The 21,502-nt window shown below is 39.1% G+C and overlaps 1 protein-coding gene across 1 annotated transcript in view; it reads left to right on the forward strand.

Moving 5' to 3' along the window:
- The window catches only part of PPA2 (inorganic pyrophosphatase 2), a 126,895-nt gene that overhangs the window by 66,822 nt on the left and 38,571 nt on the right, over nt 1-21,502 (forward strand). Inside the window, exon 7 of the mRNA XM_045284324.1 lies at nt 5,943-6,069. Coding sequence (XP_045140259.1) covers nt 5,943-6,069 — 127 coding nt within the window. The remainder of the gene's footprint in view (nt 1-5,942; nt 6,070-21,502) is intronic.

The following is a 21,502-nucleotide window of genomic DNA, read 5'->3' on the forward strand; positions in this document are numbered from 1 at the left end:
GCGTTCTGCCTCCAGTGAGCTATTTATTTCCTTAGCACCTCCAAATGAAGTCATCAAGCTACTACCTGATTGACAGGCTAGACTCCACCCCTTCACTCTTAATCCTCTCAAATTGACAACAGATTATGTAACTACCACAGTTGTTATACTCTACATGATTTAATTGCCTTGCCATTGGTAAAAATTATTTACTTGCTTGGCTAACAAGCTACTTGTAAACTTATTTTGGTTATAGCTTCCTTTCATGTCTTTGTTTTTATGGAAAAAAATCTATGAGATATTCCATTTTGAATATTCTCCTTTTTCTCAGGCTTTGATGCGAGTTGGGAAGAATTTGATAATTATTTACATATATATATATATATATATAAAATCATTGCTATAAAATAACCTCACCATACTGGTGCCTTAAAGGTGCAATATTTAAGGCCCCCCTTTTCATCTTCTCTTGTTTAAACATGATGAATATGCACTAATAATTTAAAGAAAAATCCTGTACAGTGACATATGAGGCACTCAAAGTCTTGAAAAATCTAATTGTAATTGCCTCTGCTTAGTAATACCCTGAACAGTGTCAACCTGTGAGGGCACCGCATGTGACCTCTGATACAGCTACTCAACTGATATTGTAGCATTACGTCAATTAGACACTTCTCCTTAGGGGTGGAGTTCAACCTGTCAATCAAGTGGTAGCTTAATGCCACCTTCTTGGGGGTGTGGCCTTTTGTATTAGAGCATGATGGAGCAGAGACAATTTCTCTCTGCTGCTTCACCTTCCTCTTCACTGGAACTCTGTATCTACCTCCAGGGGTGGCCCCATGTATGCTACCTGACCCTGAGAGCTATATTGGATCCCTGCCATGCTTCCCCCAACCTAGGATCCACATGACCCTACACTCACCAGCCTGTGATATCCTTGTTTCCTGTTTCACTGTTCAGCATCATTGGCCTGCAGTGATGTGAGTCAAAAGAGGTCCTTGGCTGACATGGGACCTGTGGACTTGAGTTGGACAGGACTGGGGCACCTTCTTGGTGTAATGTTGCTTCTTTATATAAAGTTCTTTCTTGTACATAGATTAGTATCACTGGTCTGTTTCTCTAGACAGCCCATCCTAACCCAAGCAGACACAAGTGACATAAAGCAGTGAGACTAATCAGTTTTTGTTATTAAGTTGATCCTCACTGAGCTACAACAAAATACTGCCAGATCCTGTCCAATCCTCACAATTATTGCTATGTTTGAAAACACTTGCAATTACTATGTTAATCCATCTCTTTGAGAGTCTTCCCCCTTTTTTGCTGCCCTTTCATATCACCAAGTGTGATTTTGATGTCCTTCTCCAAGGACTGGCTTCTCCCGGTGATATGTCCAAAGTATGTGTAACAAGTCTCATCATCCTTCCTTCTAAGGAGCATTCTGGCTACACTTCTTCCAAGACAGATTTGTTCGTTCTTCTGACCGATCATTGTCAGTTCAGCATTCTTTGCCAACAGCATCATTCAGATACATTGCTTCTTTAGTCTTCCTGGTTCGTTTTCAAGTTTTCACATGCATTTGCGATGATCTGCTGCACCTTTGTCCTCCAACTGGCATCTTTGACTTTGTAGCATATTTACTCATAGCATGTTTACATAGTTTGGGGTTTGTTTTTGTTTTTGTTTTAGTGCTCCAGGGACATTGATTGTAGACCCAGGTAAAATTAAATCCGTAATAACTTCAATCATTTCTCTAGTCATTATGATGTGCTTATTGGCTCACTTGTGAGAATTTCCGTTTTCTTTACATTGCGATGTAATCCAGAATGATGGGTGTAATCTTTCATCTTCATCAGTTTTAAGTCCTCTTCATTTTCTGCAATCAAGATCGTATCCGCTATAGGTGGTTAATGACTCTCCAATCCTGATGCTGCATTCTTCCTCATGAACTACTCCCTCAGAATACAGACTAGATGAACAGGATGAAAAGAAACAATTCTGATGTTTACCTTTCATGACTTTAAACCCTGCAGTATTCCCTTGTTCTGTTTGGACAAGAGCCTCTTAGTCCATGTATACGTTCCACATTGAACAACATTAAGTGCTCTACAATTCCTCTCCTTTATAATATTATCCATAATTTGTGATGATATGCATAATTGAGTGCTCGAGAAGAGTCGAATAAAGATCTCAGGGTATTCTCTGCTTCAGCCAAGATCCATCGATCTCAGCAATGTTCTCTTCATGTCCGTTTCTGAATTTGTCTTGAATTTCTGGAAGTTCCCTAGGGATATGCTACTGCAATCATTTTTTGTTTTATTTTGTTTTTTTAATTATTTTCAGCAAACCCCTTTTTGGATGCAATATCAGTGATATTATTTGATAATTGTTTCATGCTGTTGGATCACCTTTCTTTGAGGTGGACATATATTATGGATCTCTTGTCAGTTGGCCAGGTAGCTGTTTTCCAAACTGCTTAGCACAGACAAGTGAGCTGCTCCACTGTTTTATTCCTTTCTTGAAATATCACAATTACTGTTACATCAATTCCTACATCCTTTTGGGACCTAATGCTATAAGACTTCTTCCTTCAGCAACATGTTGTTGTTGTTGTAATGTCGGCTCCAACTCATAGCAACCCTATGCATAGCAGAGCAAAACAGTGCCCTGACCCATGCACTCCTCACAATTGTTGTTATGGTGAGCCCATTTCTGCAGCCTCTATGCCTTTCCATCATAGGTACTTGTTATATACCGCCTTTGATGGTTGAATGTCAACCAGTCCTTTTTTAAAAAATCTTTTTACCGGGGGCTCATACAACTCTTATCACCATCTATACACGCACCCATTGTGTCAAGCACATTTGTGGATTCATTGCCTTCACATTCTCTAAACATTTGCTTTCTACTTGACACCTTGGTATCAGCTCCTCATTTATTTTCCCTCCCTCCCTCCCCACTCCCCCCTCCCTCAAGAGCTCTTGATAATTTACAAATTATTATTATATTGTCATATCATACACTGTCCGATGTCTTCCTTTGCCTACGTTTCTGTTGTCTATCCCCCAGGGAAGAGGTTATATGTAGATCCTTGTCATTGGTTCCCCCATTCCACCCCACCCTCCCTCCACCATCCTGGTATCGCCACTCTCAGCACTGGTCCTGAAGAGATCATCTGTCCTGGATTCCCTGTGTTTCTAGTTCCTATCTGTACCAGTGTACATCCTCTGCTCTAGCTAGATATGTAAAGTAAAATTGGGATCATGATAGTGAAAGGGGGAGGAAGCATTTAACAACTAGAGGAAAGTTGTAGGTTTCATTGTTGCTACACTGCACCCTGACTGACTCGTCTCCTCCCCGCAACGCTTCTGTAAAGGGACGTCCAGTTGCCTACAGATGGGTCTTGGGTCCTCAATCTGCACTTCCCCTCATTCACAATGATTTGATTTTTTGTTCTTTAAAGCCTGATACCTGACCTCTTCTACACCTCGTGATCACACAGGCTGGTGTGCTTCTTCCATGTGGGCTTTGTTGGTTCTGAGCTAGATGGCTGCTTGTTTACCTCCAAGCCTTTAACACCCCAGATACTATGTCTTTTGATAGCCGGGCACCATCAGCTTTATTCACTACAGTTCACAATTTATGAACTTCATAAGAATAATCTTTTATCTCCCCATCTGGCATCTTTGTTGTAATACTTTTTATTTCTACATATACATCTCTGCAACACCTCATTATTTTGGCTTTAAACCAGGGGTGAGAAACCTTTTTCTGCCAAGGGCCATTTGGATTATTCACAGGCCAGAGTGATCAAACATTTAATTAACTCACCTCTAATGTAATAGCTGGAGCTGCTTATCTTTGGTGAGGCGTTTGTGTTGGCTGCTATTGATGATTTTTCAAGCCTTCTATTGCTCATTGGAAACAAAACAACAACAAAACTGACCCAAAAAACCCCCCAAAGAACAGAAAAGCCTATAAATAATTCAAGGTCTGACTTCATTGCTTTGCTCCCCTTGCTGCTCTGTTGCACTCCCTTAGCATTTCTCCTGAAATGCTGGGGTCAGATGGGACACAATTCCCACACTGTGCCTCCAGTGCTTTCCCTCAGAGTGCTATGGGTCAGTGAGGGACATCATGTCTCGTGGTGGGGCCGGCCCTATGGTCCTCTCTGTGTATTGGCTGCTCTAAGCAGGAATATCGCCCTCGGGGCTTGGTGGGCGAGGATGTGTCCTACTCTCTCGTCCCTCTTCCTTTGCTCCTGTGTATGTTGAGAATATTTATAGTACCGTATAGTCTCGTGTATAAGCCAAGTTTTTCAGCACATTTTTAATGCAGTTTTTGTGGTAAGATTAGGTGCCTCAATTGATATTCGGTTTGGCTTATACTCGAGTATATACAGTAATTGTTTTAGAGGGCCTGGCCCCAATACCAACTACCTGGACAGCTTCCCCCCTCCCCCCAGAAGAATTCACTTCAAAGGACAGCACTGAAGCTACAGCTCAGGGAGAGGGACAAGTCTGATTAAAGCACATGGGAGCAAATGAAAGGGGAGGAAGAAAGAGTGGAGCACATCCAGACCAACCAAGCCCTGATGACAATATTCCTGCTCAGAGCAGCCAATGCACAGAGAGGACCATAGGGCCAGCCCCACTACAAGACATGACATCCTTTACTGACCCATAGCGCTACAGTGGACAACACTGGAGACACAGTGTGGGAATTGCACCCAATCTGACCCCACCACACCGAGGCAAAACACTAAGGATGTACAACAGAACAGCAAAGGGAGCAAAGCAAGGAAGGAAGTCCTGAGGAAATACCAACCTTTGTGATCACAAGGTGTTGATAGGATTAGTTATTAGGCATCAAAGACCCAGAACAAAAAATCATATTATTATGAATGAGGGGGAGTGTGGAGTGGAGATGCAGAGCCCATGTGTAGGCAACTGGACATCCCCTTACCAAAGGGTCATAGGGGGAGGAGTTGAGCCAGTCAGGGTGCAGTGTAGCAGTGATGAAACTTACAACTTTCCTCTAATTCTTTAATGCTTCCTTCCCCCCTCCCCCACCCCCATGTACATTCTCTGGTCTAGCCTGAATTGTAAGGTAGAATTGGGATCATAATAGTGGTGGGGAGCATGTATATATGGATGGTGATGAGCTGTATGAGTCCCCAATAAAATGATTTTTTAAAATAAATGAATGAAAATAATAATTGTTTTAAAATCTGTTAATTCTGACATCTGTCATTTTAATTGATTTTTTTTTTCCTCCTCCAATTTAGGAGTTACATGCACCTGTTTCTTGATTTTAAATGTTGTGAATGTTATATTGTTGATTGCCTGGATTTTGTTTCCTTTTAAAGAGTGTTGGTTTTTTCAGGTACTTAAGGTACTCTTAGCTCAGACTGATCCTTTCTAGGAATCTTTTAAAACTACTATGGCGAAGCCAGAATAGTTTTACTAGAGGACTAGTTTAGCTGTACCACTCAGACATGATTCTCTGGACTCTTTATTGTTAATGACGTTTTCCTGGTTTTCAGAACTTAAATGATTATTTCCTCAGACTTGGAGGTTTTGCACTATGTAAGTACCCAAAGGAATCCCTTTAAAAGTTTATGGATTTATTTCTTTGTGATCTTCCTTCCTGTTCAGTCATCGGCCTGACATTCCAGCTCTTACAGACTCTGAACCTTACTCTTTGACTCCTCATCTCAGGAAGACCTCTGTACTTTTCCTTTTTTTTTAACCTCTGGTTTAGAAAGTGTGTGAAGCACAAAGCCAAGACTAAGCGCTCAGCATGTATTTTCATCACTCTGGGCTCATGATTCTGGACTGCCTGGTGTTTTATGTCTGCAAGAACGACTTTCTGTGTTTTGTCCTGCTTTCTAGTTGTCTAAATGTTTTCATATAAATATATTTCTCACAAACCTTGCAAACAATGAATTTCTTATTTCCATCAAGATTTTTTCTCGTGGAGAGGTCATCCAAGTGAAGATCCTTGGAATTTTGGCTCTTATTGATGAAGGTGAAACTGATTGGAAAGTAATTGCTATCAATGTGAATGATCCGGAAGCCTCAAAGATTCATGGTAAGGCTATACCTTTCTACAAAACAGAAACAAGGCAATGTATCATTGGAACTCTTAGAATGTAAAATGGGTGCATGCAAAATATTATAGATTTGGGAGTTAAATATTATGCTTTGTTCTGTGTGCTATTTCTAAGATACCCATGGGGGAAATGTAACATGGTTATGTCTAACATGTTTGTGTCATTGATAGGAGGAACAAGAGAGGAAAATAGATATATGTTCCCAAACTTATTTGACTTACTGCTGTCTTTTCAAAAAAAATTACTCCGTATTCCTGGCAATTAAAAACTCCTGTGCTATGGCTCATAAGCGAGGGTAAAATGTAGGTATCTGTTTGTGCAGCTCCCTGGATTGTTCTGGTGCCCCCATGGGGTAGTATGGCCCACTTTGAGAATCACTGATGTCGACAGACAGATTGAGAAAGTACACTCTGGTTACTGACTCTATCTCCAGAAGATTTTCTTTCTTTCTTTCTTCCTCCATCTTCTTCTTCCTCTCTTGGTTTCCGTCATGCCTGCCTGATATCAGCTCAACCCCACCACCACCCTGTTCCCTCTCTTTTTCTTTGAATGAATGGGGATGGCCTGTTGTTAGAGATTCAGATGCCCCAGAGATTTAAAGTCTGGATATAGCATGTCCTCATGAAGAGTTAATGTTCCTTAGAGCCAAGCAGACTTCAGCCTGAACGTTGTTGGCAGGGCAAGTTCCAGGCAGATCATTCAGTCTTTCTGAATTCCATACATGCAGATGATAATACCAATGCCAAGGTTGTCGACAGCGTAAGAAACGTTTTATGTAATATATCTGGCTTTTACATATGAAGGACTAAATATACGGTAGCTATTATTATTCTTTGTCCATATTCCTCCTCCCCCCATTTTTATAACATTTGCTCTTTCAGTTTCACCTTAAATTATTTAGGCTCCTCCTGGCACCTTCTAGATTTTCTTTTTCTTGAGCCCTTGATATCGGCTCCTTATTTTTTCCCCTCCCCCGGCTCCCTCTCTCATGAACCCTTGATAATTTGTAAATTATTATTAGTTTTTCATGTTTTACACCGATGTCTCCCTTTATCCACCCTTCTGTTGTCTATATCCCAGGGAGGGTGTTAAATGTAGATCATTGTGATCGGTTCCCCCTTTTTCCTCCACATTTCCCTTCCCCTCCTGATATCACTACTCTCATTATTGGTCCTGAAGGGTTTATCTGTCCTGGATTCTCTGTGTTTACAGCTCTTATCTGTACTCATGTACATCCTCTGGTCTAGCCTGAACTGTAAGGTAGAATTGGGATCATGATAGTGGGGGGGTGGGGGGAATCATTAAAGAACTAGAGGAAAGCTGTACATTTCATCTGTGCTGTACTGTACCCTGACTGTCTCATCTCTTCCTTGGTACCCTTCTGTAAGGGAATGTCCAATTGTCTACAGATGGGCTTTGGATCTCCACTCTGTACTCCCCCTTATTCACATTGATATGATTTTTTGTTCTGAGTCTTTGATGCCTGATATCTGATCCCTTTGACACCTCATGATCACACAGGCTGGTATACTTCTTCCATGTGAACTTTGTTGTTTCTCAGCTAGGTGGCCACTTGTTTATCTTCAAGCCTTTAAGACCCCAGACTCTATATGATAGCCAGGCACCGTCAGCTTTCTTCACCACATTTGCTATAAACCCATTTTGTCTACAGCAATCGTTTTGGGAAGCTGAGCATCAAGGAATGCCAGGTTAATAGAACAAAGTGTTCTTGCATTGAGGGAGTACTTGAGTAGAGGTCCAATGTCTGTCTGCTACCTTGATACTTAACATGTAAATATATGTACATAGATCTATTTCCCTATCATTATATAGAAATATATTTACATACACACATGCCTATATTTAGACCTCTCTAAATGCCCTTTGCCTCCTAGTTCTTTCTTCTAGTTCCTTTTACTTTCCTCTTTTCCCACTCTTATGTTCGGCCTTCATTCAGATTTCAGTAATTCCTCTGGGTTACATTGCCCTTGATCAAGTCCTACAAGGCACCCTACACCCTCCTCGCCATCGAGTTTAGATCACTTGCTGCTCTCTTGTCCGTGGGTTTGTTAACGGCACCTTGTAGATTTATGAGCTGATTGAAGCCCATTATACTTATGATCTGACTTATTTTCTTTTCTATGAATATAGTACCCTTTCTTAACATGGAACAGCAGGAGGGATTTCTCCCCCACCCCCACCCCCACCCCCATCTTTTTGCCTATAACTGGAGAGAGAAAGGTTAGTCATCTTACCTCAGTCAAAACTAAAAATGGAAACTACAATTATGAGACTTGAACACATAAGTGATATACATTTCTTATACATTTCATTAGTTTACTTGGGTTTGTTTATCTTATTTTCATACTTTATAAAAGTAGTAAATAAATAACAAGTTTTTAATCTACAAATTTTTTTTTAACATATCCAGTCAAAGGAAAAAAATGGTTTGAATTGATTTCTATTTACTTGTAAGATCGATTATTCACATGAACAGTACTGGACTGCTACCTTGAGACATTATAGGACATGTAAAATCTGTCTTCTGACTGTTAAATCATATTGCTGTTATCTGAGTTGGTTGAATCATATTGCTTTTCTTTTTTGTTTTAATAAATCTTGTACTTTCTATACAATCTTTCTTCTCATAAATACATCTAAAACTATATTAATTGAGGCATATTAAATTGTGATTTTTTTATTGTGATTCTTTTAGAAAGTTTGTGAGTTGTTTTATTTGTGATGAAATAACTTCTTTGATCTTAGTGAACATGTGCAGATTTTGGTAGGCTATATTATCCTGTTTTAACTTTGATATGAATGAGCTCAAACTTGCCATTACCTCAGAGAACATATGTTTCCATTAGAAAGAAACTGTTCCTGCTGGCAAAGAAATTGTATTTCTGTAATTTTAACATGACTATTTTAAATCTTCACATTTCATCTTCTGAAACGGAGTGGTCGATGTGAAATTCTACACAAAGCCTAAATAACATTTGAAACCAGGTGCCTTGTACTCCCGCATAGAAAATCGGACACAGTGACTGGCTCATTAACACTGGGAGACCACCAGGCCCACAGGGTGCGCTACAATTAGGCTTCAGGATCTAATGTTCTTAATGGAACCTTAATGTCCTCAAAGAGTTAATAAGACTCTCAGGCACCTAAATTGTTACTAGAAAATGCCATGGCCATTAGAGATAATAGTGCTTGCTTATGAAATAACCAAGTTCAGAGCTTTTTAAGAAGATTGAGATGCTAGGGCATGTATAATTTCTCTCTTAGTTAATTTCACCACCCACTATAATGCAGAGCTTCCGAGATTCATCAGACAGATGTGTGAGCCCTTGCAGAATAGCCAGTGATGACTAAGGATCTTATGTCAGGGCAGGTAATATCCTGGTTCTGGGAGCTATTCAAGTTGCAGAGCAATGAAGACTTGTTTTGTCTGCTCCTTAAATAAATGAAGACTATTTTCTGTTGCCCTGCAGTAACTATTGCTTGTCCAGTGATTACATCATTTTTAAAATATATATAGTCAAAAAAATTGAAATCATAACATTGATACCTATGTAAATACATTCTGGGATGAGTAATAGTGAAATTATTCAAAATGAAGCAGTTGGGAATTTTCAAAGCGCAGCATTGTAAATGACCTAAAATTCTCAAAGTTTACAGGCATTTCACATATATAGGATTGCAGCTCATGTTAAGGAAATTTTAAAAGAAAATTAAACTATATTATTCCTTTCATTTTTCTTTCAAAGCAAGAATGAACATGTTGTAATTCAACTTATTTGGATTAACTATTTTTCCTAATAAGTATTCCGATTGTGCCTGCAATTATTATTGTAGAACTATAAACAAAATAATATAGTGTCATGTTTTAAATGATAATTTAATCTTGTCATTAGAGGAAAGAAAGAATTAGCATAGTAATCTTAAGGAAGAGTTTTCTTTTTAATTTGGTAAACGGTAGAATGGAGTTCTTTTGTTATCTACTGCTTAAATGTATTTAAAATATATCATATAAGAAATTTTAAAATATCTCTATGAATTGAAACTTCTGTCATAGAGAAGTGAGTGATGTTAGAGTCAGTAGAATTTAGTCTTTATTATGGGATGGGCGCATCTCTACTATTTCCCAATGGCTCTGGCATTTATAATGACTGTGTGCTGGGGTCTCTGTGAATTACTTCTTTTGGCAATATCTTGTTAATCATCATAGGTCTTCAATCAAGTTGTGCTGCTGTTCTAAGTTTTCTTCAAATTAGGACAGTGAGGCAGTGGGTGAGGGTGGGCAGTAACTTGTGTAAATTTAAGCAGTGAGCTAAGAGGAGAGTCTTTCCAATCCAGTCTAGCTCCAGAGCCTGTGCGCTTCCCAGCTGTATTGTCCTGGCCCCCTGAAACCTGCCGGGACAGTTACATGTATCTGTGGCTTTGGGCAACATTGCTTTCTGGGAGCGTTCATTGTTCTTAAATAAGTGAGACAGTTAAAATTAGAGACCTCAGTAAAAAGTTGGCTCTTATGTTCTTTATTTGATTTAATTAGTACCAAGCCCAACCTGTTGCCACCAAATTGGTTCCAACTCATAGTGACCCTATAGAACAGAGTAGAACTGCCCTATAGTGTTGCCGAGGCTGCAAATCTTTACAGAAGCAAACTGCCACATCTTACTCCCACAGAATGACTGGTGGGATCAAACTACTGACCTTCCAGTCAGCAGCCGGGCGCTGAGCCACTGTGCCTCTAGGGATCCTTGATTTCATCAATAAGTGTAACATAATAAATGTGGGTATGTGTAAGACTTACTTGGGTGTGTTGTCTGGCCTCCTCTGAGTTTACAAGGGGGAAGGAGAATCAAACTCAACCGCCTGAAGCCTATTTCTATGTAATAAAGGTCAGGCATGCCTCCACCGTCCAACTTTCTTTTTCCCATTCTGCCATCAAACTGCCCCTCCTCAAGCACACACCACTTCTTTGCTGGGTTGAATGATTCATTGCAGTGGACACAACACCGAAAACCCAGGTGGTGCTCATTAGAGATAGAGTTTATTAAGGAAATTAACAAGTTAAAGAATAGAAAATGCTCAAGATAATAGTTCTTCCAGTCAGGAATGCCTTCCCTCAATTATATTGCAGGTATGCCTCTCTCTGGTCCTTGTCCTCTCAGCCACAAGGTCCCTTGTCGTCTGCCCTGTCTGGCAACGTGTTACGGAGCTCTTTTAGCACTGCTGACAAAATGCCAAAAGGTATGCCACTCTGTAATAAACGTCAGCCAGAAGGTGCTCAGCTACATGGGTCAGCAAACCTGTTGTTGCTAGGTGCCATCAAGTCAGTTTTGACCCATAGTGACGCGATGCACAGCAGAACTAAACATAGCCGATACTGTGCTCTTCTCACAGTTGTTTCTATGCCTGAGCCCATTGCTGCAGCCCCTGTGTCCATCCATCTCCTTGAGGGCCTTCCTCCATTTTGCTGCCCCTCTACCGAACACAACGCCCTTCTCAAGGGACTGGTCTTTCCTGAGTGTGTGTCCAAAGTATATAAGTTGTAGTCTTGCCATGATTGCCTCTAAGGAGCACTCTGGCCATACTGCTTCAAGACAGATAGGTTTATCCTTTTAGCAGTCCATGGTACTTTCAATAGTCTTTTCCAGAACCACAGTTTATATGCCCAGTAAAGCTAGCTCCCCTGATTAAGTGTGTAGAGACACCCACTCATCAGATGAGCCTCGTGCCCAAAGGCATTCAGATTTACTTGCGTAGTGGGCTAGGAAGTTCACAGCTCTGTCTTGTGCTCCTGACTCTGTTGTCACTCCTTTGCTGCTCCTCTGGTGCCGCAGCTCTAATTCCTGGGTTGAGGACGGTCCAAATGCATGAATCACAGGGGCTAAATGCTACACTGCCTTCTGCTCCTGGCTCTTTCCTAGTGGTAGTGAGATGCCCGCTCCTGTTTCTCAGATGGCTCATTTTATACCTATCAGGTTGGCAAATTTGACTGATCCCCACTCTAGAGGTTTACGTTTTTAAAATCATAATCACCCATGTTATGGTAATCCACAGCTGAATTATTTTTTTCAGCATCCTCCCCTACCTTCTCTTACCCATGCCCATCAAGAAAAGAGGAACTACATCCAGTGTGCACAGTCCCACGGAGTCCTATGGTGGGAGTTGCAAAGACTAGGATTATAAGAGCCATATCAAGTAAATCACTGCAACACAGTGAGCAGGAGGGGCTGGGGTACACACAGGTAATGAACAAGGACACATTGATCATGTAATTAAGAGTAAAATTAAACTGCTAAGGACCTATTGCTTCTTTTTATACCTTGACCTCTTCCAGGTTTGTTTGTTTGTTTGTTTTAGATTTTAGCCATATTCTTATGACTATGTGGTAAAGGTAAATGCCAAAATATACTTTTTAACTTCTCAAAGGTATACCCGGGGGTACCCCCCCCCCCCAAAAAAAAAAAAAACTCAGAAAAAAGCTCCACTGGGCATTTTCCCCCCGCTAGGTAAGCATCAAGCAACTCACTCTGAGTTAGTGCACCCAGTGGCATCACCTGGGAAGGTTCACTCTGCTCCCAGTGAATTTTTTCATAAAAGCAGTTTCTCTCAAACTTTTTGTGTGTGGTGACTGATTTAAGAGAACAGCGTGTGGCTGTGAAAATTTGTTTCCTGCTCAGCAAAAATGCCATAGAAACCATTGTGATGATGAGCACAGCTTCCAGGAACAGCGCCGTGGGAAAAGCTCAAGTGTACGAGTGTTTTTCTTGTTTCAGAAAAGGTGAAATGTTGATTGATGAGAAACCTATTTCTGGATGCCCATGAACTTCCCGAATAGATGAAAATGTCTACAAAATTCATGCAATTGTGCTAGAAGACCAACGACCAACCATTGAAGAGATGGGGAAGTTGTCTGTACTATCTTGGAGCTCAGTTCAGCGAATTGTAATGGAAGATTTGGGAATGAGCAAGATCATTGCTAAATTTGTGCCTTGGATTCTGACTGCCCAGCAAAAAGAACATCCACTAGAAACATGTTGTGTGTTGAAAGAGCAGCTCCGAAGTGACCCAGACTGTTTTTCCAAAGGTCATTATTGGTAATGAGACATGGTGCTATTCTTACAACCCCGAAAGTAAATGTCAATCAAACGAGTGGAAGATGACATCATCACCTCACCCAAAAAAAGCTTATCAAGAGACATCAAAGATCAAGATGATGCTCATTTGTTTTTGGGTTTTTTTTCATGTGAGTGCAATAGTGCATTTGGAGTTTGTTCCACCAGGTCAGACTGTTGATCAAGCTTTCTATTTAGAGGTTCTGAAAAGATTGGATACCAATGTGTGACATAAAAAGCCTGATTTGTGGCAGATGGGGACTGGTTTAGCCTCCACAACAATACACCTGTTCATGCAGCCATCTACTATATATATATTTATATATATACCCTTTATATATACATTTATATCTACTTTGTATATACATTATATACATTTTTTTATATATGACTTTTCTATCCATGTCTCTGAAACTCCCACCGGAGGATTCCATAGAACTGTGCAAATGAGGCGTGTGAAACACTACCAGAGGTGGGCAGTCAGTTTTGGTTGCTATTCTTATGACTATAAGAGAGCTATCTTAAAAGCAGGAAGAGAGTTCCTGAAACCATCAAGGAAGAAGCAGCAGCAGAACACGTTTTGAAATCCCTGCCTAAAGTGATGGAGGCTGAACCCATGGCCGGGAAAGAAATCATGAGAATGACCAGAGTGGTCGTGCCAAGATTATGGGACCATGAGGCAGAGAAGTTGTTGGCTTCCTGGCCCAGGGATATAAAGACCAAGGGACCATGTGGCCAAGAAACGGAGAACCAGAAAGAGAAACTTGGCTGCTGAGGAGAAGGGTTACTGAGGACCAGTGACTGTATTCTTTACATTTTTGTGATCTTTACTTGTGATAGATAACCTGTTAGCTTCCCTAATAAACCCCCATAACGCTGAGTATTGTCTGGAGTTCCGTATGGTCTTTGCAATGTATCAGAGAAGTGGAGTGTCGTGGGAGGAATGACTCATGGCAGAGTAGGGTGAAGCAGAGGCTCGTCTGACTCTGCCCTGGGGCCCACAGCCTTGGGTTGCTGTGGAGTTAGATTCTGCTTCCCCTTGGATAACCAGAGGAGGTCAGATTTGGTGCCTGCCACATTTACTCATTTCTGAAGGTGTTTTTTGATACAATACAGTAAGGTTTCTATGTAGCTTTTGTGACTTTTGTGACAAAGTTTATTTTCAAAATGTGTTCATTCCTATTATTTCCATGCTGTCAATATAGATTTTTTTGTATAATTTTTTACTTGATAAGAGTAAAATTTGCGGGAAAGGAAAATGGGGAATGGAAAAGGCAATCCAAATAAAGCTTACTGTTTATTAGCATGGATAACATGAACATCTTTCAGAGATCCCGGCTAAGCAGAAACTATTTAAAACAGGTTTGTGAGCTGGAACCTCTATTTGTGATGCAGGCACTGCAGTGAATGTGTTTATATAAATAGAACAGTTGGTGCTTGTGAATGTTTATAAGATGTCATGAAAAGCGTATGTTCTTACTTCCCACAGATTTGGTGTAGAGGGCTAGTTGTGCACATGCTCAGTTCTGCAAGAAGCAACATCTATAGTGTTGCAATGAGTGCTTTTTGCAAATGTATTTGCAGTGTGTCCTTTGGTAAAATCACAATGAATTGGAAACTTCTTTTTCCCCCTACCCCCATCTGGATAGATTTGTAGCATGAAACCATTCCTAATCTCTCTCTCTCTCTCTCTCTCTCTCTCTCTCTCTCTCTCTCTCTCTCTCTCTCTCTCTCTCCCTCCCTCTCCCTCTCCCTCTCCCTTTTATTTCAAATAATAATGGCATAGAGATACGCTATTCTATTAATGTTACTTGTTTTGCCTAAAAATTAAAACAAAAAGTTATCATGTGATTAACTGCTTTCCATGGAGCCCTCCTGGCGCATCGTTTACACACGAGGCTGCTGACCAGCAGGCCAGCAATTCAAACCCACCAGCCACTGCTTGTTTCCATAAAGATACGTACAGCTTTGGAAACCCTGTGGGGTAGTAAGTACTACTCTGTCTTACAGGATTACCCTAAATCTGAATCTGCTCACCGCCAGTAGGTTTGGTTAGGGTATCTACTTTCCTTACTTTATGTTAACATTTTGTGGAAATAATTCATATAAAAGCAACACTATTATTTTTTTCTTTTACTACTGCAGAAGTAAATTTAGGGCTTTGGATGGAAAAGTTAGATTATTTTATATCATCTGAGGAGGAGCCCTGGTAGCACAGTGGTTAGCTGGCTGTTAACCTCCAGGTCAGCACTTTGAACCAACTGCTGCTCTCTGGGAGCAAGATGAGGCTTTCTACTCCCGTCAGCTGTGACAGCCTCCGCAACCACGGGAGCAGTTCTACCCCGTGGGTCTTCTAGGGTCACTGAGCTGAAGTGGACTCAATGGCGGGGGTGAGGGGGTGGGTGGGTGGGTGTGTGTTTTAACTGGAGGGCTATTCAATTAATCTATTTATTCTCTGCAGGTTAGATGTACCAGTTGATAATATTATTCTGATCAATGTGTCATATTTAAACCTAGCCTATTGAGATGACTTGGCCCTTGGAGGTCTTGCTAAAACTACTTAACCTCTTGGAGCCTCAGTTTGGTTTTGAAGCTTAAATGACATACAATTGCTGGACCATAGGTTTAAAGTATTTTCAAATTTTAATGGCTCTTAACCAAAATTTATTTTCACACTGACTGTACTAATGGATAAGTAACCATGGTTGCACTGTGGGTTAGGAACTGAACTGCTAACCTCCAGGTTGGAAACTGAAACGCACCCACTGCTTCACAGGAGAAAGATGAGGTTTGTTCCTGTAAAGATTTATAATCTTGGAAACCCTCTGAGTTGGAATCAACTCACGGACGCTTGGGTTGGTGGGTACTAGTTTATATTTGCCTCCTCAGTGTGTGAGGTTCCATGCTGCTTCAAAAATACTTCCGAGGTGTAGCATCTGTGTGTGGCTTCTATGACGTTGAATTAATTTGAGAGCAATTGGGGGGAATATTTGCATCAGTGTATGAGATGCGATGCTTCCTAAAAAAAAACCCTTGAATTACAATGTTTTTGCCAGTGTCCTATGTGAAAACATTATCTTGTTGTTTTAATATTGCATTTTTCTACTTGCTAGTGAAGCAAAATGTCCTTCTCATACATTTCTATTTCTATCTCCCGTTCTATGAATTGCCTACCTACATTGTGTGCCAATTCTTAGTGTATTGACACTGTCTTTTGTTATATAGGCATTACTTGGGAATTTGGGATAATAATAATTTATTACTTAGGTGACAAATATTTTCTCAACCCCTATGGAGAGCAAACTTTGTGTTGCTTTTTAGCTTACAGAGGCAAAATACATTTTAATGTATTTAATCAATTTTTTAATACATGACTTTCATGTTTGGATTCATGTGCAAGAATTTCTTACCTAAAATTTAAAAATCCTACCTAATAGTCTAAATATTTTACAATTAATTCTTTAATCCATTTATTCTTAGTTTTCTCTATATAGACCATTTTCAAAAAAAATTACAAATAAAAAATTTTCCCTATTATTTTGAATTGGCTCCTTTACTATATACTGTATTTTTATTTATACAAAGAATCTGTTTCTGGATTCTCTGCTTTGTGTTAGGATTTATGTCTGTGTCAAGTCATTTTACTTACTGAAACTTCATAAGAAGACTTTCTTATGACAGTACTTTTTGAAAGTCTCCTCTAAGTTGAGAGCATTTCAGTTAATCTGTCCTTCTGTATAGATTGGATACCCTAGTCGATGATATTCTTCTACTCACCATATTACATTTAAATCTAGAATATTGAGATAATATCGAGATAACTATTTATTACTCAAATCTTGAACAAATTACTCAATATCCTTGTTATACTTTTTCACTCGTTTTAACTTTTCTTGTGCAGTTATTCTATACTCATTTTGGAATCCAGTTGTTAAGGATTCTGACTGTCCTTTAAATAATAATTTTTCACATCCATGAATATATTTATATGTATTCATAAATTTTACATAGTTTTTAGTAAAGTGACATAGACATTGATGAAAGCCTTGCTACCCTTTATGTTAGATTTGTTTCTGGGCATTTAATATTCACAATATAGCTACTTTTGCATCTGCCTATATGACAAACCACAATTTCTGCTTTGTTACAGTAATTTTTGTATTGCCAAAGCTTTGAACAGAGCTTAGCACGTTACAGGCACTCAAAAAATATTTTTCAATTGCTGACTAAATGAAAGCCTGCATGTATGTATACTAATAAACAAAAAATGAAAGTTTGTAGGAAGTCTGAAATCATCTTCAAAATAAGTTCATATTTTGTTATTTTTAAGGGGAAAACATTCATTTGTGCTTAAATTTTTTGGCATCTTTTAGTAAAGTCATGTATATATCGCATTATTATTTTTTAACGTTTACAATGTTCTAAACTTTGTCATCTCTGTGCCTTCCAGGATCTTTCTTATTAAGTCAGTTCCACAGATGATCTGCCACCCAAATCTCTCAATTCAACCTCAGAAATGTCTTTCAAAACTGTTTTACTCATTGTTCCCATTGCCTGCGCCTTCATCTTGCTGTTCCATTCACACAGCATGAACATTTCTCTGCTGCTGCTCTATCCTATCAGCCTCTTGCTACTGAAACTTATCTTCCACACTGCCTACCAGACCTGCCTTGCTTTACAGAAAGCTTCATACTTCAAAGAAAGGCTAGAAACCTTTAAACTCCTTACTGTTTATAGAAAAATCAAAATTCTCTAGCTACGTAAAAGTGGATTAGAAATCTCCTTGCCGTCGGTTTTTCTAGACATTTATTTACCCAGAGCCCTTAAACACACAGCTTCTTACCCTTTGCCAGGCTCTTTTGCATCTTGGTGGCTCTGCAAATGCATTTCCTCCCTCTGAAATGCCCTTCCTTTCCCTGGAAACACTTGCTTGTGTTTTGAAAACCAATTTAAATGTCACCTCTCAGTGCTGTTGCTGTCACTATAAAAAACTAAGATAGGTGCCACCTATTGTCTGTTTCCCTCGTTTTGTTTGGCTCTGAATGTCCTGGACTTTACTGATTTACAATTTATTTGTTCCAATTCTGCCCACCTATTGGCAGTATACTATATACTAAGGCTATTTCTTATTTGCTTTTTTTCTCTCACCCCTTGCTCTCTCTCTCTTGCTCTGCTAGCTTTATTGAGGTATGATGTACATTCAATTAAGCTCACCCATTTTATTTATTTATTTTTAAATCATTTTATTGGGGGCTCTTGCAGCTCTCATAACATTCCATGCATCAGTTGTATCAAGCATGTTTCTACATATGTTGCCATCATCATTTACAAAATATTTTCTACTTGAGCCTTTGGTGGAAGCTCCTCTTTTTTCCCTTCCCCACCCTCCCACCCTCATAAATCCTTGATCAATTATATATTGTTAATATTATTGTGGATCTTACACTACCCATTGTCTTCCTTCACCCACATTTTTATTATTCATCCCCTTTTGGGTGTGTGTGGGGGGGATATTCACCTTTTTTGAAATGACATGAAAACACTTGAGTCTTTCCTATAGCACTGTCCTTGTAAGCTGTGTTCAACATCACAACAGTTTCTGCAGCATTTTTCCCCCGAGCAGGAAACAAAATTTCACACCCACATACTGTTCTCTTAAATCGACGATCACCAAAAAATGAAGATCCAAGCAAAACTGCTTATATGAAATAACTCACTAGAGAGAACCTTCCCAGGTGACACCACTGGGTGTTCTACTCAGAGTGAGTTGCTTGATGAACACCTATTGGGGAAAATCCAGGGGTTTTTTGGTACCCTTCCTGTTGTGTAATTATTTTTCTTAATCTCTACTAAAATATTCTTTACAGTAAACAGAAAGTTGTTACTTCCCAAACCATGGCTCTCATCTTCCTTTTCCCATTTGCCCCCGTTAACTGTCAATAAACTTTTATCTCAGTAAGTTTGCCTGTTCTTGTCATTTAACATAAACAAGGTCATACAGTATCTCCCTTTTTGTGATTGTCCTTGAGGCTCATCCATGATGTATCATTATGTATGAATTTGTGACTTCTCTTTATGACTGAGTAGTGTTCCATTGGACCAGGGGTCCTCAAAAAGTTCTTGCAAAAATGGAATGAAAAGGTAATGGAATTTTTGTCGAGAACTTTTTGAAGCCCTCTTGTTTTCCTGCTCATCCGCTGGTGGACATCTCACTTGTTTCCACCTTTTGGCTATTGTGTGCAGTACTGCAAGGAACACTGGGATATTATGTTAGTTTACATTGCTCTGTTTAAATCCTTTGACTATATTCTTAAGAATAGAATTGCTGGGTCATATGGCAGTTCTGTTTTAATAGTTGGAGGGATCACCACACTGTGTATCAATTTGCATTCCCACTAGAAATAAGGGTTCTGATTTTACCACATCCTCACCAACATTTGTTATTTTAATTTTTTGTCTTTTAATATTAGCCACCCTTGTGAAAATAACTAGGAGCCCTGTTGGCATAATGGTAACACGTTGGACTGGGAAACAACAGCCGCTCCATGGGAGACAGATAGGACTTTGTACTCCCATAAAGTATTACAAACTCGGAAACACACAGGACAAGTTCCACCCTGCCCTATCGGGTCTCTATCAGTTGGCATCAACTCAATGGCAGTGATTTTTGGTTGTTGTTGTTGTTGTTGTTGTGAGTGAGAATGAAGTGGTAGGTGTCTCATTGTGCTTTGGATTGGCATCTCTCTAATGGCTTAAAAACAGCATGTTTTTGTGTGTGTGTGTGTTGGCCATGGATTAGCCTCCATGGTAAAATGTCCTTTGCTCATATTTGGATGTGTTATTGTTAAGTTGTATAAATCTTATGTAGAAGAGGCTCCAATTTTGGGGGAAAAAGAAATGGAAAGATAATGGAAATTCTTCACAAACTTTTTGAAGCCCCTTTGTATATTTAAAATGTCAGACCATTATTGTATATATGGTTCTGAAGATTTTTTTTCAGTCTGTAGCTTATCTTTTATACTCACTTGATAAAGTCTTTGTATAAACATAAGTGTATAGTTTTATGACATCCCAAATATTTATTTTATCTTTTACTGATTGTGCATTCTTTGTTGTGTTTGATATTTTGTCATTCAAAAAGAGGGGGGTCCCAAGACATTGCTCTTTTTTCCCAGAAACTGTATGGTTTTAGGGTTAGCATTTAGGTTATATGGTATGGATCTTGCTTAGTTTCTCTGCATATGAAATTGAATTTTGCCAGCACCAAATGTTGTCTTAACATATGTTTAATCTGGGTAAAATGGAAGTCTTAACACTTGTCCTGGCTTTAAAAAGTGTATTTTTGGTTGCAAAAGAACAGAAAGAAAATTCTCTTTCACAAACCACTTAATTTCTTTTATGGCTAAATATATCACAATTTGTGACATTTTGTTACATTTTAGAATTAAGTGAATTGCTTTATACTTAATAGAAACTTAATGCTATGAGAGGTACACAGTAATTCTGAAAAAGGAAAAGATAGGTTATATTATCACTGAACATGAAATTATTTTAGAAGTGGAAATGTTTTGCTCTCTAAGAATTTATAATTTAAAAAGTCATTAAGATTGCCTTAAAATTGATTACTTTATATTATAAAAATATAGAAATCAAAAGCAGTTAAGAAAAGCTAAATTGAACATAATAGTGGGACAAGAGGAAAGTAAAAGGAAATAGAGTAAAGAACTAGGAGGCAAATGACATTTATACAGGTTTAAATACAGGCATGTACATATGTAAATATATTTATATATAACGATAGGGAAATTGATTTATGTACATATATTTATATGTTAACAATTAAGGTAGCAGATAGACATTGGGCCTCTACTCAAGTACTCCCTGAATGCAAGAACACTTTGTTCTAATAACCTAGCATTCCATGATGCTCACCTTCCCGACCCATTTTTTTTGGTATTCCTTAATTAATGTTCAACTTTCTTTTTTTTATCATTTTCTTGGGGCTCGTACAATTGTTATCACAATCCATATATACATCCATTGTGTCAAGCACATATGTACATTTGTTGCCATCGTCATTCTCAAAACATTTGCCTTCTACTTGAATCCTTAATATCGGCTGCTCATTTTTCCTCTCCTCCCCCCTCCCTCATGAACCCTTCATAATTCATAAATTATTATTTTGTCATATGTTACATTGTCCAACGTCTCCCCCCGCCCTCTTCTCTGCTGTCCATCCCACAGGGAGGAGGCTATACGTAGATTCTTGTAATCGGTTCCCCCTTTC

The sequence above is a fragment of the Echinops telfairi genome, unplaced genomic scaffold (genome assembly GCF_000313985.2).
Source record: "Echinops telfairi isolate 266 unplaced genomic scaffold, ASM31398v2 ScPeMD7_7468;HRSCAF=8506_0, whole genome shotgun sequence".
In the NCBI taxonomy this organism is placed as follows: domain Eukaryota; kingdom Metazoa; phylum Chordata; class Mammalia; order Afrosoricida; family Tenrecidae; genus Echinops; species Echinops telfairi.